At 44.0% G+C, this 24922-nt stretch overlaps 1 protein-coding gene across 1 annotated transcript in view; it reads left to right on the plus strand.

The window, feature by feature from the left end:
* Nucleotides 1-367: 367 nt before the first annotated feature.
* LOC139413914 (pseudouridine synthase like 1) overlaps nucleotides 368-24922 on the plus strand; it is a 55558-nt gene continuing 31003 nt past the window's right edge. The window contains exons 1-4 of the mRNA XM_071161770.1: nucleotides 368-822; nucleotides 971-1028; nucleotides 19140-19192; nucleotides 19278-19412. Of these exons, the coding sequence (XP_071017871.1) occupies nucleotides 758-822; nucleotides 971-1028; nucleotides 19140-19192; nucleotides 19278-19412 (311 nt within the window). The 5' untranslated portion in view covers nucleotides 368-757. The remainder of the gene's footprint in view (nucleotides 823-970; nucleotides 1029-19139; nucleotides 19193-19277; nucleotides 19413-24922) is intronic.

A 24922-nucleotide genomic window follows, 5' to 3' on the forward strand; every position in this document is an offset into this window, starting at 1 on the left:
CCTGAATCGCGGAGAGTCTTTAATACATTCTTCAAAGTCCACCGTCATCTTTGCCTTTTTCCTTCTAATATTCCTCTTTCAATAGGTTAATGTCATTGCCCGGGGCTGCTGTCGTCATAAACGGTTGGATGAAACGAGTCCGGTACAGATGCAGTATTCCCTCTCCGTCGGACGCGCGGCAGCAGCAGCTTCTTCTGTCACGGTGGCACAGAATGTGGTCTCAATGCATGTCAAATTACTACGGCTGCTGTTACTCTACGTCCACGGATGCCGAGATCGGTGAGAGGGGCGTGTCCGCTCGGCATGCACGACACACCCCTCTGCCAATCACAGTGATGGCATCATAAGGCGACAGACTTTAGCATGTCGCATGGCTACATCGTAAATATTCATGAGTTGTTTTGTTTAGTTTTTTGGTATTAATTTAAAGTTAGGTTTAAGGTTAGCAGCGTGGAAAATGTAAGGAGGAAGGTTAGGGCTAGGTTTAAACTCACATTTGAAGAAGATAAATTGTAGAAACAGGCGGTTTTTTGTGGACTTTGTGGCTGTGGTAACTAGTAGTGACCATGTCGCGTTGCGTGTGAAGTTGAAGGTGTACAATGGGGATTTTTCTGTGGAATTATCAAACATAACCTCTGTCAAATCTCTCTTTGTTAAAATAGAAAACGGCAACAAGCAGAGGTTCAGGTTGGGGCACATTTTGCCCAATATAGCCTTTGAGTTGCAAAACAGGAGTTTGTCTTTGAAGCAGTGGTCAATGATCATGCACAATGGCCGTGTCCGTTATCTCATCTTCTTCCAATACCTCGGGACAAAGTACAGGTACATAGATGAATGGCTATTCCTGTGCAGTTTACATCTCAGAAGTGTACTATTCAACGAATGACATCTGTTATTATGTTCTGTTCTGTTGTCATCCAACTCCATTATATTCTGTTATCTATAAGCTCTCTGTTCTTGTCTCTTCCAGTGGCGTTATGAAGGCGCCTCCACACCAAGCAGTCAAGGGTGTCCAGAACTACTTGGAGGTGAGTGTTCACCGTCTGTTACCCGGGACCCCGGTCTGACGGGAGTAAAGGGAAGAAGTAAACTAGAGAGTTGATGCATAATCAAATCAACTCAGTAAAAAAAATAAACGTCCTCTCACTGTCTTCTGCGTTTATTTTCAGCAAACTTAACATGTGTAAATATTTGTATGAACATAACAAGATTCAACAACTGAGACATAAACTGAATAAGTTCCACAGACATGTGACTAACAGAAATAGAATAATGTGTCCCTGAACAAAGGGGGGGGGGTCTAAATCAAAAGTAACAGTCTCTATCTGGTGTGTTTACCAGCTGCATTAAGTATTGCAGTGCATCTCCAGTTTTCATAACTGTGACCTTAATTTCCTACCATCTGTAAATGGTCTTAACGACCGTTCCACAGGTGCATGTTCATTAATTGTTTATGGTTCATTGAACAAGCATGGGAAACAGTGTTTAAACCCTTTACAATGAAGATCTGTGAAGTTATTTGGATTTTTACGAATTATCTTTGAAAGACAGGATCCTGAGAAAGGGACATTTATTTTTTCGTTGAGTTTATGTCTACTGGAATGACTGGACAATACAGAGCATTCTGAAAGTATTCAGACCCCTTGACTTTATCTGCATTTTGCTACGTTACAGCCTTATTCTGAAATTGATTTTGATTTTTTCCCCCTCATCAATCTACACCCAATACCCCATAATGACATCACAATACCCCATAATGACATCACAATACCCCATAATGACATCACAATACCCCATAATGACATCACAATTAGGGGTTGACCGAGTATGATTTTTCAACTCCGATACCAATTATTGGATGACCAAAAAAAGCCGTTACCGATTAATCGGACAATTTTTATTTATTTGTAATAATGACAATTACAACAATACTGAATTGAACACTTATTTTAACTTAATATAATACATCAATAAAATCAATTTAGCCTCAAATAAATAATGAAACATGTTCAATTTGGTTTAAATAATGCAAAAACAGTGTTGGAGAAGAAAGTAAAAGTGCAGTATGTGCCATGTAAGAAAGCTAACGTTTAAGTTCCTTGCTCAGAACATGAGAACATAATGAAAGTTGGTGGTTCCTTTTAACATGAGACTTCAATATTCCAAGGTAAGAGGTTTTAGGTTGTAGTTAATATAGTATTTATAGGACTATTTCTCTCTATACCATTTGCATTTTATTAACCTTTGACTATTGGATGTTCTAATAGGCACTTTAGTATTGCCAGTGTAACAGTATAGCTCCCGCTGTCATAAACAGCGCTGTGCTTGCGAAGGGCTGCTGGCAAAACGCACGAAAGTGCTGTTTGAATGAATGATTACGAGCCTGCTGGTGCTCAGTCAGACTGCTATATCAAATCAGACTTAATTATAACATATTAACACACAGAAATACGAGCCTTTGGTCATTAATATGGTCGAATCCGGAAACTATAATTTTGAAAACAAGACGTTTATTCTTTCAGTGAAATACGGAACCGTTCCGTATTTTATCTAACGGGTGGCATCCATCAGTCTAAATATTCCTGTTACATTGCACAACCTTCAATGTTATGTCATAAAGACATAAAATTCTGGCAAATTAGTTCGCAATGAGCCAGGCAGCCCAAACTGTTGCATATACCCTGACTGCGTGCAATGAACGCAAGAGAAGTGACACAATTTCACCTGGTTAATATTGCCTGCTAACCTGGATTTCTTTTAGCTAAATATGCAGGTTTAAAAATATATGCTTCTGTGTATTGGTTTTAAGAAAGGCATTAGTGTTTATGGTTAGGCACAGTCGTGCAACGATTGTGCTTTTTTCGCAAATGAGCTTTTGTTAAATCATCCCCCTGCGTTGCATCGTTTATATGCAATGCAGGACACGCTAGATAAACTAGTAATATCATCAACCATGTGTAGTTCTAACTAGTGATTATGATTGATTGTTTTTTTTAAGGTAAGTTTAATACTAGCTAATACTTGGCTTGTACTGCATTCGCGTAACAGGCAGGCTCCTCGTGGAGTGCAATTAGAGGCAGGTGGTTAGAGCGTTGGACTAGTTAACTGTAAGGTTGCAAGATTGGATCACCTGAGCTGACAATGTGAAAATCTGTCGTTCTGCCCCTGAACAAGGCAGTTAACCCACTGTTCCTAGGCCGTCATTGAAGATAAGAATGTGTTCTTAACTGACTTGCCTAGTTAAATAAACATTAAATAAAGGTGTAAAAAAAAAAACGGTGTCCAAAAAAAACGATTTCCCGATTGTTATGAAAACTTGAAATCGGAATTAATCGGTCAACCTCTAATCACAATACCCCATAATGACATCACAATACCCCATAATGACATCACAATACCCCATAATGACGAAGCAAAAACAATTTCATAAAAAACGTAAATATGACATTTACATAAGTACTCAGATCCTTTACTCAGTACTTTGTTGAAGCACCTTTGGCAGTGATTAGAGCCTCGAATCTTCTTGGGTATGACGCAACAAGCTTGGCCCACCTGCATTTGGGGAGTTTCTCCCATTCTTCTCTGCAGATCCTCTCAAGCTCTGTCAGGTTGGATGGAGAGCGTCGCTGAATAGCTATTTTCAGGTCTCTCCAGAGATGTTCGATTGGGTTCAAGTCCGGGCTCTGGCTGGGCCACTCAAGGACATTCAGAGACTTGTCCCGAAGCCACCCCTGTGTTGTCTTGGCTGTGTGTTTAGGGTCATTGTCCTGTTGGAAGGTAAACCTTCACTCCAGTCTGAGGTCCTGAGCGCTCTGGAGCAGGTTTTCATCAAGGATCTCTCTGTACTTTGCTTCGTTAATCTTTCCCTTGATCCTGACTAGTCTCCCAGTCCCTGCCATTGAAAAACATCCCCACAGCATGATGCTGCCACCACCATGCTTCACCGTAGGGATGGTGCCAGGTTTCCTCCAGACGTGACGCTTGGCATTCAGGCCAAAGAGTTCCATCTTGGTTTCATCAGAACAGAGAATCTTGTTTTAGGTGCCTTTTGGCCGACTCCAACCAAGGTATTGCGATATCTTTATGGGGTATTGCGATATCTTTATGGGTTATTGCGGTATCGTTATGGGGTATTGCGATATCATTATGGGGTATTGTGATGTCATTATGGGGTATTGCGATATCATTATGGGGTATTGTGATATCATTATGGGGTATTGCGATATCATTATGGGGTATTGCGATATCATTATGGGGTATTGCAATATCATTATGGGGTATTGCGGTATCATTATGGGGTATTGCGATATCTTTATGGGGTATTGTGATGTCATTATGGGGTATTGTGATGTCATTATGGGGTATTGCGGTATCATTATGGGGTATTGTGATGTCATTATGGGGTATTGTGATGTCATTATGGGGTATTGCGATATCATTATGGGGTATTGTGATATCATTATGGGGTATTGCGATATCATTATGGGGTATTGCAATATCATTATGGGGTATTGCAATATCATTATGGGGTATTGCGGTATCATTATGGGGTATTGCGATATCTTTATGGGTTATTGCGATATCATTATGGGGTATTGTGATGTCATTATGGGGTATTGTGATATCATTATGGGGTATTGTGATATCATTATGGGGTATTGCGATATCATTATGGGGTATTGTGATGTCATTATGGGTTATTGCGATATCATTATGGGGTATTGTGATGTCATTATGGGGTATTGTGATGTCATTATGGGGTATTGTGATGTCATTATGGGGTATTGTGTGTACAATGATGAGGAAAATGTTTAATTTAATCCATTTGAAGCCAAAGGCTCTGAATACTTTCCGACTGTAACTGGAAACAGTCTGACATACCGCATAAGTCCTGTCATTTGTCTGTGGTCAAACCCATATTTTGTGAGAAACCAAAAGCATTTACTGACTTCCAGACAGGACAAACATCTCCCCCGAAAGGAACACCACACTTGAAACAGGCCATACTGTATATGGCTCAATATGGAGTGGGATCAGAGTTATACCATGTTCTATAGTAGTTATTTACTTAAAAAAATGTACATACTAGGACTGTGATATGTGATTGTCCTCAAATCAAATCAAACTTTATTTGTCACATACAAGTGGAGACTCTACCGTGAAATACTTTCTTATTTCTTATAATAAAAAAAATAAATAAAATAAATGGAGTGGTCAATGTAAATTGGTGATTTTATTAATTGTTGTTCTTATGGCTTGGAGGGTAGATGCTGTTGAGGAGCCTTTTGGTCCTAGACTTCATGCTCTGGTAACGCATAGAAAACCGTCTATAACTTGGGTGACTGAAATCTCAGAAAATTTTATGAGCTTTCCTCTGACACCTCCTATTATATAGGTCCTGGATGGCAGGAAGCTTGGCCCCAGTGATGTACTGGGCCGTTCGCACTACCCAGTGATGTACTGGGCCGTACCCACTACCCAGTGATGTACCACTACCCAGTGATGTACCACTACCCAGTGATGTACCACTACCCAGTGATGTACCACTACCCAGTGATGTACCACTACCCAGTGATGTACCACTACCCTCTGTAGCGCCTTACGTTCAACTTATTTTCCACCATAATTTGCAAATAAATTCATAAAAATCCTACAATGTGATTCTTTTTCTAATTTTGTCTGTCATAGTTGAAGTGTACCTATGATGAAGATGACAGGCCTCTCTCGTCTATTTAAGTGGGAGAACTTGCACAATTGGTGGCTGACTAAATACTTTTTTGCCCCACTGTATACAGTATGAATGATCTACTAAAATTGAGACTACTGGTCTCTCTCCATTCAGTTGTATTTGATAAAAAATAGGCCTTATTCCATAGAGCTATTGGACTCACTGTACCGTACTGTTACAGTCTCTTAGTCTCTAGTGCATTATTCAAAAACCCACACCAGCAACTGAATACATTATTTGGACAAATCCAGCATCTCAATTTCTCTATTTCGGACTTAAAAACCAGCCTCTGGGAACACACAACATTCCACGACATCATCACCATTTCATGGATAAAGTGGAAGTGACTGTTTGAATTGAGATGCTCCTGTCTGTGTGTTCCTCTGCATTCAAAGGGCCACTGGTAGGAGAGTTACATTTTTCACACTATTGAGCCAAGCTGAGCCGTACTGTGCTAGCCTGGTTACTCATCCATCCACCTTATAGTTGCTGGGACTAGGCTAGGCTGGTTACTCATCCATCCACCTTATAGTTGCTGGGACTAGGCTAGGCTGGTTACTCATCCATCCACCTTATAGTTGCTGGGACTAGGCTAGCCTGGTTACTCATCCATCCACCTTATAGTTGCTGGGACTAGGCTAGGCTGGTTACTCATCCATCCACCTTATAGTAGCTGGGACTAGGCTAGCCTGTTATCTCATCCACCATATAGTTGCTCCATTCCGTTGCTCCAGAGAGAGATCAGGGTTATGGAATATGTCAGTCTGACTCTGAGAGAAAGACAAGTTATTGTTGTGGTGACATGCTGCTGCTTGGTGTGGCTTGGTGGACAGACACACAGACAGAGGGATTTAGACTAGGCTGATGTGGACAGACACACAGACAGAGGGATTTAGACTAGGTTGATGTGGCCTGGTGGACAGACACACAGACAGAGGGACTTAGACTAGGCTGATGTGGCCTGGTGGACAGACACACAGACAGAGGGATTTAGACTAGGCTGATGTGGCCTGGTGGACAGACACACAGACAGAGGGATTTAGACTAGGCTGATGTGGCCTGGTGGACAGACACACAGACAGAGGGATTTAGACTAGGCTGATGTGGCTTGGTGGACAGACACACAGACAGAGGGATTTAGACTGAGGTGGCTTGGTGAACAGACACACAGACAGAGGGATTTACACTAGGCTGATGTGGCTTGGTGGACAGACACACAGACAGAGGGATTTAGACTAGGCTGATGTGGCCTGGTGGACAGACACACAGACAGAGGGATTTAGACTAGGCTGATGTGGCCTGGTGGACAGACACACAGACAGAGGGATTTAGACTAGGCTGATGTGGCTTGGTGGACAGACACACAGACAGAGGGATTTAGACTAGGCTGATGTGGCCTGGTGGACAGACACACAGACAGAGGGATTTAGACTAGGCTGATGTGGCTTGGTGGACAGACACACAGACAGAGGGATTTAGACTAGGCTGATGTGGCTTGGTGGACAGACACACAGACAGAGGGATTTAGACTAGGCTGATGTGGCCTGGTGGACAGACACACAGACAGAGGGATTTAGACTAGGCTGATGTGGCCTGGTGGACAGACACACAGACAGAGGGATTTAGACTAGGTTGATGTGGCCTGGTGGACAGACACACAGACAGAGGGATTTAGACTAGGTTGATGTGGCCTGGTGGACAGACACACAGACAGAGGGATTTAGACTAGGTTAATGTGGCCTGGTGGACAGACACACAGACAGAGGGATTTAGACTAGGTTTATGTGGCCTGGTGGACAGACACACAGACAGAGGGATTTAGACTAGGTTGATGTGGCCTGGTGGACAGACACACAGACAGAGGGATTTAGACTAGGCTGATGTGGCCTGGTGGACAGACACACAGACAGCGGGATTTAGACTAGGCTGATGTGGCCTGGTGGACAGACACACAGACAGAGGGATTTAGACTAGGCTGATGTGGCCTGGATCAAGGCTTCTTCCAGGGGTACAGTTTTTGGCTCTCTGACTGACTACCAGCAATCTCCTGACTGTTTGAAGAGACTACCAGCCAAAGAGAGAGGAAAGGTCTGGAGGAACTGACTGTTTGAAGAGACTACCAGGCAGAGAGAGAGGAGAGGTCTGGAGGAACTGACTGTTTGAAGAGACTACCAGCCAGAGAGAGAGGGGAGGTCTGAAGATACTGACTGTTTGAAGAGACTACCAGCCAGAGAGAGAGGGGAGGTCTGGAGATACTGACTGTTTGAAGAGACTACCAGCCAGAGAGAGAGGAGAGGTCTGGAGGAACTGACTGTTTGAAGAGACTACCAGCCAGAGAGAGAGGAGAGGTCTGGAGGAACTGACTGTTTGAAGAGACTACCAGCCAGAGAGAGAGGAGAGGTCTGGAGATACTGACTGTTTGAAGAGACTACCAGCCAGAGAGAGAGGGGAGGTCTGGAGATACTGACTGTTTGAAGAGACTACCAGCCAGAGAGAGAGGAGAGGTCTGGAGATACTGACTGTTTGAAGAGACTACCAGCCAGAGAGAGAGGAGAGGTCTGGAGATACTGACTGTTTGAAGAGACTACCAGCCAGAGAGAGAGGAGAGGTCTGGAGGAACTGACTGTTTGAAGAGACTACCAGCTAGAGAGAGAGGAGAGGTCTGGAGGAACTGACTGTTTGAAGAGACTACCAGCCAGAGAGAAAGGAGAGGTCTGGAGGAACTGACTGTTTGAAGAGACTACCAGCTAGAGAGAGAGGAGAGGTCTGGAGATACTAACTGTTTGAAGAGACTACCAGCCAGAGAGAGAGGGGAGGTCTGGAGCTGCTGACTACCTACGTAATGTCTAGTGTACCATTGACATGGAACATTCCGGTAACTATTCACATAATTATATGTCAATACATGTGATTGACAAGCAGCTAAAAACAAAACTATTGACAGCCTGTGTTCATTCACATCTGCAGTACCTGAAGAAAAATAACAGTCAATGTTGGTGTAAGCCCCTTTTTAAAAAATGCATTCCTTATTCCCTTCCTCAAACAGAAACGCTGATCTACAGTAACACGACTGGATTGGTTTAGGGTCATTTCAGGGGAAACCACACATTCACTTATTCTTAATAATGTCCGAATCGGTGACTGTTGGCTACAAAGGAAGTAACAAGGCATTCTAGAACATACAAAGGAAGTAACAAGGCATTCTAGAACATACAAAGGAAGTAACAAGGCATTCTAGAACATACTTCAACAAAGGAAGTAACAAGGCATTCTAGAACAGACTTCAACAAAGGAAGTAACACGGCATTCTAGAACATACTTCAACAAAGGAAGTAATAAGGCATTCTAGAACATACTTCAACAAAGGAAGTAACAAGGCATTCTAGAACAGACTTCAACAAAGGAAGTAACAAGGCATTCTAGAACAGACTTCAACAAAGGAAGTAACAAGGCATTCTAGAACATACTTCAACAAAGGAAGTAACAAGGCATTCTAGAACGTACTTCAACAAAGGAAGTAACAAGGCATTCTAGAACGTACTTCAACAAAGGAAGTAACAAGGCATTCTAGAACGTACTTCAACAAAGGAAGTAACAAGGCATTCTAGAACGTACTTCAACAAAGGAAGTAACAAGGCATTCTAGAACATACTTCAACAAAGGAAGTAACAAGGCATTCTAGAACATACTTCAACAAAGGAAGTAACAAGGCATTCTAGAACATACTTCAACAAAGGAAGTAACAAGGCATTCTAGAACATACTTCAACAAAGGAAGTCTAAGAACAAAGGCATTCTAGAACATACTTCAACAAAGGAAGTAACAAGGCATTCTAGAACATACTTCAACAAAGGAAGTAACAAGGCATTCTAGAACATACTTCAACAAAGGAAGTAACAAGGCATTCTAGAACATACTTCAACAAAGGAAGTAACAAGGCATTCTAGAACATACTTCAACAAAGGAAGTAACAAGGCATTCTAGAACAGACTTCAACAAAGGAAGTAACAAGGCATTCTAGAACATACTTCAACAAAGGAAGTAACAAGGCATTCTAGAACAGACTTCAACAAAGGAAGTAACAAGGCATTCTAGAACAGACTTCAACAAAGGAAGTAACAAGGCATTCTAGAACATACTTCAACAAAGGAAGTAACAAGGCATTCTAGAACATACTTCAACAAAGGAAGTAACAAGGCATTCTAGAACATACTTCAACAAAGGAAGTCTAAGAACAAAGGCATTCTAGAACATACTTCAACAAAGGAAGTAACAAGGCATTCTAGAACAGACTTCAACAAAGGAAGTAACAAGGCATTCTAGAACATACTTCAACAAAGGAAGTAACAAGGCATTCTAGAACATACTTCAACAAAGGAAGTAACAAGGCATTCTAGAACAGACTTCAACAAAGGAAGTAACAAGGCATTCTAGAACAGACTTCAACAAAGGAAGTAACAAGGCATTCTAGAACATACTTCAACAAAGGAAGTAACAAGGCATTCTAGAACATACTTCAACAAAGGAAGTAACAAGGCATTCTAGAACAGACTTCAACAAAGGAAGTAACAAGGCATTCTAGAACATACTTCAACAAAGGAAGTAACAAGGCATTCTAGAACATACTTCAACAAAGGAAGTAACAAGGCATTCTAGAACATACTTCAACAAAGGAAGTCTAAGAACAAAGGCATTCTAGAACGTACTTCAACAAAGGAAGTCTAAGAACAAAGGCATTCTAGAACATACTTCAACAAAGGAAGTAACAAGGCATTCTAGAACAGACTTCAACAAAGGAAGTAACAAGGCATTCTAGAACATACTTCAACAAAGGAAGTAACAAGGCATTCTAGAACAGACTTCAACAAAGGAAGTAACAAGGCATTCTAGAACAGACTTCAACAAAGGAAGTAACAAGGCATTCTAGAACATACTTCAACAAAGGAAGTAACAAGGCATTCTAGAACATACTTCAACAAAGGAAGTCTAAGAACAAAGGCATTCTAGAACGTACTTCAACAAAGGAAGTCTAAGAACAAAGGCATTCTAGAACAGTTAAGGACTTGTGCTTTAATGACAGTTTGCCCCTGAGGAATGGAGGAGGATATTTCTGTGGTTTGGTTTCGAATATGGATGCCTGCTTCTGCTGCTTCAGGGTGGAGAGACCGATGGAGAGAGGGAGAAAGAAAGACAGATGGGGGGGGGGGGGGAGATATGGAGAGAGAGCTGTGTCGAACAAGTCTGGGTAGATGTTATTAGACCGCGAACAAGCCCCTTACAATCTGATGGGTTTTTATGGGCCAGTCTGTTCACACATACACACCCCAGTCTATAGCTGTGATACAGACTGGTATGAACGTGTGCATTTATAATATGATTTGATGTTCATTATTTATCCTCTTTTAAATCCTCCAGTAGTTTGTAAAGTCTGCAGATGGCCTCCATGTGAAAAAGGTTCACTTGTCTGTTCAATCTGGATCTCTGTGTACCCTATTCACACGTGCTGTCTGAAAATACAACAAGATGTTTGTTTTTAAGATTTCCTTGAACATTTAAACAAATAAGAAATTGAAAAGTTGATTTATGAAATTGTGAAATAAAAATGTATGGGCATTTATCCAACTCTTTGCAGAGATCACAGAAAATCATTATGACATCATCACTACTAGCTGACTTGCCTAGTTAAATAAAGGTTCAATTAAATATAAATTATGTTGTCTGTCCTGAAGTGATTATTTGGTTCACACGGTTGGTGATGCTTCCTGACACCTGATATTAAATCTTTGCAACACTCAGTCTGGTGACTCGGGTCATTCGAGGCTTAGGCAGGTTTCTGAAATGTCTAGTGTGGCAACTATGCGTGTGTACATGGTTGTGTGTGTGTGTGTGTGTATGTAGTTGTGTGTGTGTGTATGTAGTGATTTAGTGTCTGTTTGGGTGTGTGTGTGTGGTTGTTAATCTGATCACTGGGCTAGTCTATACAGCGGCTGTAACTACTGTCTGAAAAGGTATTTGGTTTAATATCCGCAGTTCCCATCTGTGATCTGAATATTGTAGACGTAGTATAACATCATAACATGAAGTCCCACCCAGTCTGACATGACTCTATGGGTTCACCTCCTACCACATGACTCTATGGGTTCACCTCCTACCACATGACTCTATGGGTTCACCTCCTACCACATGGCTCTATGGGTTCACCTCCTACCACATGGCTCTATGGGTTCACCTCCTACCACATGGCTCTATGGGTTCACCTCCTACCACATGGCTCTATGGGTTCACCTCCTACCACATGACTCTATGGGTTCACCTCCTACCACATGACTCTATGGGTTCACCTCCTACCACATGGCTCTATGGGTTCACCTCCTACCACATGGCTCTATGGGTTCACCTCCTACCACATGGCTCTATGGGTTCACCTCCTACCAGACATGACTCTATGGGTTCACCTCCTACCACATGGCTCTATGGGTTCACCTCCTACCACATGACTCTGGGTTCACCTCCTACCACATGACTCTATGGGTTCACCTCCTACCACATGACTCTGGGTTCACCTCCTACCACATGACTCTATGGGTTCACCTCCTATCAGACATGGCTCTATGGGTTCACCTCCTACCAGACATGACTCTATGGGTTCACCTCCTACCAGACATGACTCTATGGGTTCACCTCCTACCAGACATGACTCTATGGGTTCACCTCCTACCAGACATGACTCTATGGGTTCACCTCCTACCACATGGCTCTATGGGTTCACCTCCTACCACATGGCTCTATGGGTTCACCTCCTACCACATGGCTCTATGGGTTCACCTCCTACCAGACATGACTCTATGGTTTCACCTCCTACCACATGACTCTATGGGTTCACCTCCTACCAGACATGACTCTATGGGTTCACCTCCTACCAGACATGACTCTATGGGTTCACCTCCTACCAGACATGACTCTATGGGTTCACCTCCTACCACATGGCTCTATGGGTTCACCTCCTACCACATGGCTCTATGGGTTCACCTCCTACCAGACATGACTCTATGGGTTCACCTCCTACCACATGACTCTATGGGTTCACCTCCTACCAGACATGACTCTATGGGTTCACCTCCTACCAGACATGACTCTATGGGTTCACCTCCTACCACATGACTCTATGGGTTCACCTCCTACCAGACATGACTCTATGGGTTCACCTCCTACCAGACATGACTCTATGGGTTCACCTCCTACCAGACATGACTCTATGGGTTCACCTCCTACCAGACATGACTCTATGGGTTCACCTCCTACCAGACATGACTCTTTGGGTTCACCTCCTACCAGACATGACTCTATGGGTTCACCTCCTACCAGACATGACTCTATGGGTTCACCTCCTACCAGACATGACTCTATGGGTTCACCTCCTACCAGACATGACTCTATGGGTTCACCTCCTACCAGACATGATTGTATTCTCATTTCATAGATGGCACATTTAAAGTCTTCCTGTTTTATTCCTGTCACATGAACTAAGAAACTATATTCCTCTTGTTTACACCTCTCCCATGAACAGAACATTATGGACTGTAAGCCTACAGGACTAAAATAATCTCCATTGAAAGGGCTTTCTTTTTAAAAGTCCAGGACTAGTCTTAATCTGGGTCCTTGAAACTAGCGCAATAAAGTGGAGTTTATACAGGCATATAAACATGTGTTCACATCTGTTTCCACATTTATCGGGAATGGAATGTCTCATTTAGAATCTTGTTCCATGATTCAGTTCGTGGACCGACATTCTGAGGCTTATTTTCTGACCGTTCTGTTTTAGCTTGTCATCACAACGAGCTCATGGTGGTTCAAGTCAAGAATCGATTTCATTCTCTCTCTCTCTCTCTCTCTCTCTCTCTCTCTCTCTCTCTCTCTCTCTCTCTCGCAACAAACAAAAGGAAAATAAACAAGGCAAATTAACAATCAGAAATTAACAATAAACATTACACTCACATGCTTTAAAATAATATAGGCATTTCAAACGTTATATTATTGGCTATTTACAGTGTTGTAACAATGTGCAAAGTATGATAGGAAAGATACTTTTGTATATATAGTGTATGTGGACACCCCTTCAAATTAGTGGATTCAGCTATTTCACCCACACCTGTTGCTTACACGTGTATAAAATTGAGCACACAGCCATGCAATCTCCATAGACAAACGTTGGCAGTAGAATGACCTTACTGAAGAGCTCAGTGACTTTCAACGTGGCACCGTCATAGGATGCCACATTTCTAACAAGTCAGTTCATCACATTTTTGCCCTGCTATAGCTGCCCGTGTCAACTGGTAGTGCCTTTATTGTGAAGTGGAAACGTCTAGGAGCAACAACGGCTCACCTACGAAATGGTAAGCCACACCAGCTCACAGTACGGGGCCGCTGAGTGCTGAAGTGCATAACGCTTAAAAATCGTCTGTCCTCGGTTGCAACACTCACTACTGAGTTCCAAACTGCCTCTGGAAGCAACGTCAGCACAATAACTGTTCGTCGGGAGCTTCGTGAAATGGGTTTCCATGGCCGAGCAGCCGCACACAAGCCTAAGATCACCAGCGCTACAGCATACAATGGCATTCTAGATGATTCTGTGCTTCCAAACTTTCCAACAGTTTGGTGAATGTCACACCCTGATCTGTTTCACCTCTTTGTGCTTGTCTCCACCCCCCTCCAGGTGTCGCCCATCTTCCTCATTATCCCCAGTGTATTTATACCTGTGTTCTCTGTTTGTCTGTTCCCAGGTTGTTTTGTTTGTCAAGCCTACCAGCATTTTCCCCTTGCTCCTGTCTTTTTCTAGTTCCTGTTTTCTAGTTTTCCCGGTTTTGATCATTCTGCCAGCCCTGACCCGGAGCCTGTCTGCCGTTCTGTACCTTATGGACTCTGATCTGGATTACTGACCTCTGCCTGCCCTGACCCGGAGCCTGTCTGCCATTCTGTACCTTATGGACTCTGATCTGGATTATTGACCTCTGCCTGCTCTGACCCTGAGACTGTCTGCCATTCTGTACCTTATGGACTCTGATCTGGATTACTGACCTCTGCCTGCTCTGACCCTGAGACTGTCTGCCATTCTGTACCTTATGGACTCTGATCTGGATTACTGACCTCTGCCTGCCTTTGACCTGTCATTCGACAATGTCTGCATCTGGGTCCTCTCCTGAAACATGATAGTACGAACTGGCCATGATCGACCCAGCAGACTCTGACCCATCTCCGCCTCCGAGACACCCCGGAAGTCCCCAACGGCGCCATTGCAGAGAGAACCCGGGGCTACCCGAGTTCCCCCGAAGGTCTCCAAAGTCTGCCAATTCACCTTTTCCCGAGCTGATGACACTAGGCAGAACTAGGCTGTCCCTAGCCGAATGGCTATACAGGCTTCACACGAAGAGTTACCTGTATTGCGGGACTAGTGGTCATTTCGTGGCCACCTGTCCACTAAAATAACAGGTTCACCAGTAGTATCGAGTATTCTGGTGGGACATACGGATAACTTTCCTTCTCCCCCTTTCTCTCTCCCCTTTTCATGCCATCTTGCTGTGTGGGAACCAGTTAATCTCTCTGGGTACTCATCGAGTCTGGGGACGATGACAGCTTTATGGATGCTACCCTGGCGTCCGAGCTGGGCATCCCCACTGAGCCCCTCTCCATTCCCATGGATGTTAGTGCGCTGGACATGCGCTCTATAGGCCGGGCCACTTCGCTTCCGCCACAACGTCCCTATGACTGCGGGATTGACCTTCTCCCAGGTATCACTTCGTCCTGGCGAAGACTATTCTCTGTCGGGTCTGGAGACCAAGGCTATGGAGACCTACATTGAGGACTCCCTAGCTGCAGGGTTCATCCGTCCTTCTGCCTCCCTCGCCGGCATAGGGTTATTCTTTGTGGAGAAGAAGGACAAAACCCTGCGCCCGTGCATCGGCTACTGGGGCCTCAACGACATCACGGTGAAGAACCGCTACCCCCTACCACTCATCTCCTCTGCCGTTGAGCCGCTCCAGTGGGCCACCATGTTGGACCTACGGAACGCCTACCACCTGGTGCGGATATGGGAAGTGGAAGACTGCCTTCAACACGGCCAGCGGTCACTACGAGTATCTGGTCATGCCATTTGCCCTTACCAACGCCCCTGCTGTGTTCCAGGTTCTCCGTGACATGTTGAACTGGTTCGTCTTCGTCTACCTCGACGACATCCTTGTTTTCTCCCCCTCCGCCCAAGAACACGTGCTCCACGTTCGACAGGTTCTCCAACGCCTCCTGGAGAACCAGCTTTTTGTGAAAGCAGAGAATTGCGAATTCCATCGCTCCACCATCCACTTCCTGGGTTACATCATCGCTGCAGTGAGTTTACAGATGGATCCCGGTAAGGTGAGAGCGGTGATGGATTGGCCCCAGCCTACGTCCAGATTGCAACTGCAACGTTTCCTGGGATTCGCCAATGTTTTTCACCGCTTTATCCGGGGTTACAGCACCCTGGCTTCCCTCCTATTTGCACTCACCTCTTCCAAGGTTCCGTTCCCCAGCTGCTGGCCAAGCATTCCGAAACACCGTTTCACCACAGCTCCCATCTTGATTCATCCTGACCCGTACCGCCAGATCATGGTGGAGGCCGATGCTTCGGATGTCGAAGTGGGGGCTGTCCTGTCCCAGCGTTCTGCCCTGGAGAGGAACTACGATGTGGGGAATAGTGAGCTTCTCGTGGTGAAGATGGGGTTGGAGGAGTGGAGGCACTGGCTGAAGGTGGCGGAACATCCGTTCATTGTGTGGACCAACCACAAGAACCTGGAATATCTTAGCACTGCCAAGCGTCTCAATTCCAGGCTAGATGGGCCCTGCTTTTCACCCGGTTCATCTTCTCCATCTCATACCGATCGGGATCCAAATATGTCAAGCTGGAGGTGCGCTGTCACGCCACTACAACCCCAGAACCGAGATCATCCTTCCCGTCGTACCTAGAAGAGAGCCGGGTCGGTACCACCTCCAGGTATAGACGACGAACAGACCGCAACTGGACCCCGGCCCGGTATTGTCTCCGGCACCGGGTATCGTTGTCCACCCGAGATCTGCCCCTCCGGGTGGAGTCCCGCAATCTCCCCCCCCCCCCCCCCGGGTTTATCGGCCCTTTCCCCATCTCCAAGATCATTAGCCCCTCTGCTGTTCGTCTTCGGTTGCCCCGTACCCTCCGTATACATCCCACTTTTCATATATCTAGGATCAAATCTCACAGTCCTTTGTTTCCATTTTGATACTAAATTTAAAAATGCAAATAAGCCAATAGGCAGAGGAGTAGCCTACGTTGTCTAATTATCTGTATGGTACTAATAATGACTTTTATTTTGTAAAGTGGTTTCTCGCATCACACAACACAATACAATGCAATTTACAGTCACCTATTTGGCCCGTGGTGTTACAGGCGATGTAAAACATCATTAATTAATGTCAAGCCCTTTTATAATGTAAAAACGTATGAACTGAACCCCACATATAGGCTATATCATAGAAATCAACAGCTATTTCCATGTGGTAATGTTATGGGATTTGCTCCATTGGTTTTGTTGGTAGACCTACATTATGCTCCAATAGCCACAATAGCCTATTAGCTACTATTCTAAAACTGTAAAGGTACAGCCTCATTGTTCACTGGAAAAGCCGGAAGTTGTACAAAATTCTCACAACGATCAAGTTTCCGCTCATAAGACCTCAAATTTGCTCAGTGCCTCCAAACATTGAAGGGAACATTGGTCAAAACATTTGTCAGGAGGTTAGGAAGTGCATCTCAGTTTCCTCCTCATTTTGTGGGTAGTGAGCACATAGCCTGTCTTCTCTTGAGAGTCAGGTCTGCCTATGGCGGCCTTTCTCAATAGCAAGGCTATGCTCACTGAGTCTGTACATAGTCAAAGCTTTCCTTAAGTTTGGGTCAGTCACAGTGGTCAGGTATTCTGCCACTGTGTACTCTCTGTTTAGGGCCAAATAGCATTCAGGTTTGCTCTGTTTTTTTGTTAATTCTTTCCAATGTGTCAAGTAATTATCTTTTTGTTTTCTCATGATTTGGTTGGGTCTAATTGTGTTGCTGTCCTGAGGCTCTGTGGGGTGTGTTTGTGTTTGTGAACAGAGCCCCATGACCAGCTTGCTTAGGGGACTCTTCTCCAGGTTTATCTCTCTGTAGGGGATGGCTTTGTTGTGGAAGGTTTGGGAATCGCTTCCTTTTAAGTGGTTGTAGAATTGAATTGCTCTTTCCTGGATTTGGATAATTAGCGTGTTTCGCCATAATTCTCCTCTACATGCATTATTTGGTGTTCTACGTTGTACACAGAGGATGTTTTAGCAGAATTCCACATGCAGAGTCTCAAATTGGTGTTTGTCCCATTTTGTGAATTATTGGTTGGTGAGTGGACCTCAGACCTCACAACCATAGTGGGCAATGGGTTCAGTGACGTGAGAGACTGATCGATAACTACAGGAAATGTTTGGTTAGAGTCATTGCAGCTAAAGGTGGCACAACCAGTTATTGAGTATAAAGGGGCACACAGGGGCACTGGGTGTTGCATAACATTGTTTATGAAATTATTGTGTTATTTATTCAGGTTCCGTTTATCTAATATTATGTTTTGGTTGAAGAACTGACAACATTGGCAGGGTAGCCTAGTGGGTAGAGCGTTGGGCCAGTAACCGTAAAGGTTGCTGGATCAAATCCCGAAGCTGACAAGGTACAAATCTGTCGTTCTGCCCCTGAACAGGCAGTTAACCCACTGTTCCTAGGCCGTCATTGAAAATAAGAATTTGTTCTTAACTGACTTGCCGAGTTAAATAAAGGTAAAATAAAAAGTAAAATATGCAAAAATAGAGACATTTAGAAAGGGAGGAAATGTTTCTCTGTTGAGATTAGTTCCTTATTTATTTCTAACCCAAATGTAAAATGTTCCTGTTTTGATTAATTGAATAGAGTGAGTTATGTCTGATCTATACCAAAGTAGCATACACCCCGAGTCTCTTCCCTGTTTCACACCTGGTAGTTTAGTGGATGGGACTACCAGCTCTCTGTAACCTAGAGGGCAACCAGTGGGTCCATCTCCTCTATACCACCCACCTGGTAGTGTGGTGGATGGGACTACCAGCTCTCTGTAACCTAGAGGACAACCAGTGGGTCCATCTCCTCTATACCACCCACCTGGTAGTTTGGTGGATGAGACTACCAGCTCTCTGTAACCAGTGGGTCCATCTCCTCTATACCATGTTTCTTGTAGGATGACAATGTCTGTATTTCTGATTTCTTAGATGATGTCTTTGTTCCAGCTCTTTAGGCCAAAGGCAGGTGACCTCAGACTTTGTATATTCCAGGATGATATAGTAAAAGCTTTCTCTCTCTCTCTGTTAGGATGCGGTACGAAGTTTGAGGCCGGTGAATGAGGTTTCTCTGTCCATCTCCAGGTGAGTGTGTGGGTGTGCGTGTGTGTGTTGTAAGTGTGTGTGTGTGCAGTTGTGTGTAACCAGGTCTCTGTCTATCCATCTCCAGTCGGACAGACACCGGTGTCCACGCCCTTGGAAACTCCGCCCACTTCGACCTCCAGCGGCAGAACGGCAAGCCCCCATTTGCTGAGGAGGTCCTGGTTGACGCCCTCAACTTCCACCTGAGACCAGAGCCAATCAGGTGAGAGCACCTTTCCTTATTTGGTCTTTATTTAATTGAAACTGTGGAAGAGTCCGGATTCAGCTCAAACTAAATATTCCACTCTGAATTAATTTAAACAATCGATCAATGAAAAAATCAGTCAATCAATCAATGAAACAGTTTGTACCACATCAGACAAAATAAGCAAATGGAAATGCATTTGAAGGCTTTTTTGGGGGGGCAAAAAAGTCATTGAAATATGTTTACAATTCACAATACCTGGTTGCACCAAGGTTAAATGAATAAGAATTATATTTAAATGCATAAATGAGTAAGGGATGAGTAGGGATGTTACGGTGACTGTATTACCGCCACACCGGCGGTCATAAGTCATAAAGGAAGTCAAATTCCACGCGGCCGTTTAGTCACGGTAACTAGGCTTCTCCAAGCTCTGATGCTGCTGATGGTCATTAAACTTGCTGACTGCTTGGTACTCAGAACTCTATTGTCCCTCTAATCACTCTGACAGCAATGCAAATCAAATCAAATGTATTTATATAGCCCTTCGTACATCCGCTGATATCTCAAAGTGCTGTACAGAAACCCAGCCTAAAACCCCAAACAGCAAGCAATGCAGGTGTAGAAGCACGGTGGCTAGGAAAAACTCCCTAGAAAGGCCAAAACCTAGGAAGAAACGTAGAGAGGAACCAGGCTATGTGGGGTGGCCAGTCCTCTTCTGGCTGTGCCGGGTGGAGATTATAACAGAACATGGCCAAGATGTTCAAATGTTCATAAATGACCAGCATGGTCAAATAGCAATAGCAATAGCATTGTGAAGAAGGCGCAGCAGCGCCTCTTCAACCTCAGGAGGCTGAAGAAATTCGGCTTGTCACCAAAAGCACTCACAAACTTCTACAGATGCACAATCGAGAGCATCCTGGCGGGCTGTATCACCGCCTGGTACGGCAACTGCTCCGCCCTCAACCGTAAGGCTCTCCAGAGGGTAGTGAGGTCTGCACAACGCATCACCGGGGGCAAACTACCTGCCCTCCAGGACACCTACACCACCCGATGTTACAGGAAGGCCATAAAGATCATCAAGGACATCAACCACCCGAGCCACTGCCTGTTCACCCCGCTATCATCCAGAAGGCGAGGTCAGTACAGGTGCATCAAAGCTGGGACCGAGAGACTGAAAAACAGCTTCTATGTCAAGGCCATCAGACTGTTAAACAGCTACCACTAACATTGAGTGGCTGCTGCCAACACACTGACACTGACTCAACTCCAGCCACTTTAATAATGGGAATTGATGGGAAATGATGTAAATATATCACTAGCCACTTTAAACAATGCTACCTTATATAATGTTACTTACCCTACATTATTCATCTCATATGCATACGTATATACTGTACTCTATATCATCGACTGTATCCTTATGTAATACATGTATCACTAGCCACTTTAACTATGCCACTTTGTTTACATACTCATCTCATATGTATACACTGTACTCGATACCATCTACTGTATCTTGCCTATGCTGCTCTGTACCATCACTCATTCATATATCCTTATGTACATATTCTTTATCCCCTTACACTGTGTACAAGACAGTAGTTTTGGAATTGTTAGTTAGATTACTTGTTGGTTATTACTGCATTGTCGGAACTTGAAGCACAAGCATTTCGCTACACTCACATTAACATCTGCTAACCATGTGTATGTGACAAATACAATTTGATTTGATTTGATATATCTGGGACAGGTAGCCCGTCTGGTCAGGTCAGGATTCCATAGCCGCAGGCAGAACAGTTGAAACTGGAGCAGCAGCACGGCCAGGTGGACTGGGGACAGCAAGGAGTCATCATGCCAGGTAGTCCTGAGGCATGGTCCTAAGGCTCAGGTCCTCCGAAAGAGAGAAAGAGAGAATTAGAGAGAGCATACTTAAATTCACACAGGACACCAGATAGGACAGGAGAAGTACTCCAGATATAACAAACTGACCCTAGCCCCCCCGACACATAAACTACTGCAGCATAAATACTGGAGGCTGAGACAGGAGGAGTCAGGAGACACTTTGGCCCCATCCGATGATACCCCCCGACAGGGCCAAACAGGAAGGATATAACCCCACCCACTTTGTCAAAGCACAGCCCCCACACCACTAGAGGGATATCTTCAACCACCAACTTACCATCCTGAGACAAGGCCGAGTATAGCCCACAAAGATCTCCGCCACGGCACAACCCAAGGGTGGGCGCCAACCCAGACAGGAAGATCACATCAGTGACTCAACCCACTCAAGTGACGCACCCGTCCTAGGGACGGCATGGAAGAGCACCAGTAAGCCAGTGACTCAGCCCCTGTAATAGGGTTAGAGGCAGAGAATCCCAGTGGAAAGAGGGGAACCGGCCAGGCAGAGACAGCAAGGGCGGTTCGTTGCTCCAGAGCCTTTCCGTTCACCTTCACACTCCTGGGCCAGACTACACTCAATCATATGACCCACTGAAGAGATGAGTCTTCAGTAAAGACTTAAATGTTGAGACCGAGTTTGCGTCTCTCACATGGGTAGGCAGACCATTCCATAAAAATGGAGCTCTATAGGAGAAAGCCCTGCCTCCAGCTGTTTGCTTAGAAATTCTAGGGACAATTAGGAGGCCTGCGTCTTGTGACCGTAGCATACGTGTAGGGATGTACGGCAGGACCAGATCAAGCCCATGTAATGCTTTGTAGGTTAGCAGTAAAACCTTGAAATCAGCCCTTGCCTTGACAGGAAGCCAGTGTAGGGAGGCTAGCACTGGAGTAATATGATCACATTTTTTTGGTTCTAGTCAGGATTCTAGCAGCCGTATTTAGCACTAACTGAAGTTTATTTAGTGCTTTATCCGGGTAGCCGGAAAGTAGAGCCGGAAAGTAGATCTAAACCAGGCCAGAACTTGTCCGTGTAGACCAATTTGGGTAATGGATGTAATGTAATGTATGGAAAAATGTCATGGAAAATCTAATCAAAAACAAAATTTCTATAGGCTATGCAATTGAGGGCGAAAACAGTGATGGCCTCTACTAAAAAGAGGAGTATCCCATCAGCTTTCTATAGGCTAGGCCTACTATATTTATTTCTCAACTTTCCTAAATTAGCAGGGCTTATAATGTGAAAAAATAACCTAATAATTTATTAACATTTTAAGCTAAACGTTCTGATCTGTTGCGTCAGCCACATTGCGTAAAAAAATGTTTGGATGCTAGGGGTTGTATTAATTTGGGATCTATCATATCCCATAACTGTCCCAGACTATGTTTGGAATATTTATTTAGTATTAGTATTTAGTAATATTTATTTAGACCAACGTTTATAGAATATTTATTTCTCGCACAGAATAGAATTGGTCAACAACTGGGGGATAGTAGATTGACATTGGCTAGTGCTTTTGCTGTTCGTTAGGACTACTCATCTTGTTGGCTGAGGAAAAGTAAATGTGGACAGTTCTTCCAATGTCTTCAATATGCACCTCGGAATTTGGATAAGGACGCGCGGAGTCGTGTCTGTCTTCACTTGTAGTCTGATAAAGACCTGATCACGTGATGGAGATGATGTGATGGAGAGTGAGAGTCACTTCAGATTGCGTAGCACTCCGGGTCGCAAAATTATTTTTTTTAGGCGACAAGGGGGATGCCGCCGTGAAATTCGAGACATTATCAAGCGCTTGTCAAAATTGTGAATGAGAGACTGATGAACTGTGTACAGCACAAAAACAAAGCAGAGGTCTTTCAAGTTACTTTATTCAAATCATCATTAGAATCGTATCATGCAGCCTTACAACGTATTACAAATCAAAACACATAGACCAACGTTTATAGAACAACTAAAGTTACATGAATAACTCTGAATCAAGAGTATTAAAGAAGGTCCTGTATCTTTGTTAACCTCTCAACACAGAACAGCCAAATGTGAGAACTCATTCAAATCGGTTGGAGAAAATATATATTTTATTCAGCTTTGTTCAATTGTATTCTTCATACTATAAAATAATGCCACGGAATTATAAGCAAACTTGTCTGCTAATTGAACTCACAACCCACAACAATTTAGCATAGCCAGATCAGCACCTCACATCAAATCACAATCAAATAAAATCTAATTGTATTTGTCACATGCACCAAATATAACAGGTGTAGTAGACCTCACAGTGAAATGCTGAATACAACAGGTTTAGTAGACCTCACAGTGAAATGCTGAATACAACAGGTGTAGTAGACCTCACAGTGAAATGCTGAATACAACAGGTGTAGTAGACCTCACAGTGAAATGCTGAATACAACAGGTGTAGTAGACCTCACAGTGAAATGCTGAATACAACAGGTGTAGTAGACCTCACAGTGAAATGCTGAATACAACAGGTGTAGTAGACCTCACAGTGAAATGCTGAATACAACAGGTGTAGTAGACCTGACAGTGAAATGCTTACTTACAATCCCTTAACCAACAATGCAGTTTTAAGAAACAAAGAAAAATACAAAAAATAAATAGCCACCGTGCTTCAACACCTGCATTGCTGTTTGGGGTTTTAGGCTGGGTTTCTGTTACAGCACTTTGAGGTATCAGCTGATGTACGAAGGGCTATATAAATACATTTGATTTGATTTGAAATCAAAGTAACAAATAATTAAAGAGCAGCCATAAATAACAATTGCCAGGCTATATACAGGGGGTACCGGTACAGAGTCAATGTGGAGGCTATATACAGGGGGTACCGGTACAGAGTCAATGTGGAGGCTATATACAGGGGGTACCGGTACAGAGTCAATGTGGAGGCTATATACAGGGGGTACCGGTACAGAGTCAATGTGGAGGCTATATACAGGGGGTACCGGTACAGAGTCAATGTGGAGGCTATATACAGGGGGTACCGGTACAGAGTCAATGTGGAGGCTATATACAGGGGATACCGGTACAGAGTCAATGTGGAGGCTATATACAGGGGGTACTGGTACAGAGTCAATGTGGAGGCTATATACAGGGTGTTACGGTACAGAGTCAATGTGGAGGCTATATACAGGGTATTACGGTACAGAGTCAATGTGGAGGCTATATACAGGGGGTACCGGTACAGAGTCAATGTGGAGGCTATATACAGGGGGTACCGGTACAGAGTCAATGTGGAGGCTATATACAGGGGGTACCAGTACAGAGTCAATGTGGAGGCTATATACAGGGGGTACTGGTACAGAGTCAATGTGGAGGCTATATACAGGGTGTTACGGTACAGAGTCAATGTGGAGGCTATATACAGGGTGTTACGGTACAGAGTCAATGTGGAGGCTATATACAGGGTATTACGGTACAGAGTCAATGTGGAGGCTATATATAGGGGGTACCAATACAGAGTCAATGTGGAGGCTATATACAGGGGGTACCAGTACAGAGTCAATGTGGAGGCTATATACAGGGTATTACGGTACAGAGTCAATGTGGAGGCTATATACAGGGGGTACCGGTGCAGAGTCAATGTGGAGGCTATATACAGGGGGTACCGGTACAGAGT

The sequence above is a fragment of the Oncorhynchus clarkii genome, chromosome 7 (genome assembly GCF_045791955.1).
Source record: "Oncorhynchus clarkii lewisi isolate Uvic-CL-2024 chromosome 7, UVic_Ocla_1.0, whole genome shotgun sequence".
NCBI classification, from domain to species: domain Eukaryota; kingdom Metazoa; phylum Chordata; class Actinopteri; order Salmoniformes; family Salmonidae; genus Oncorhynchus; species Oncorhynchus clarkii.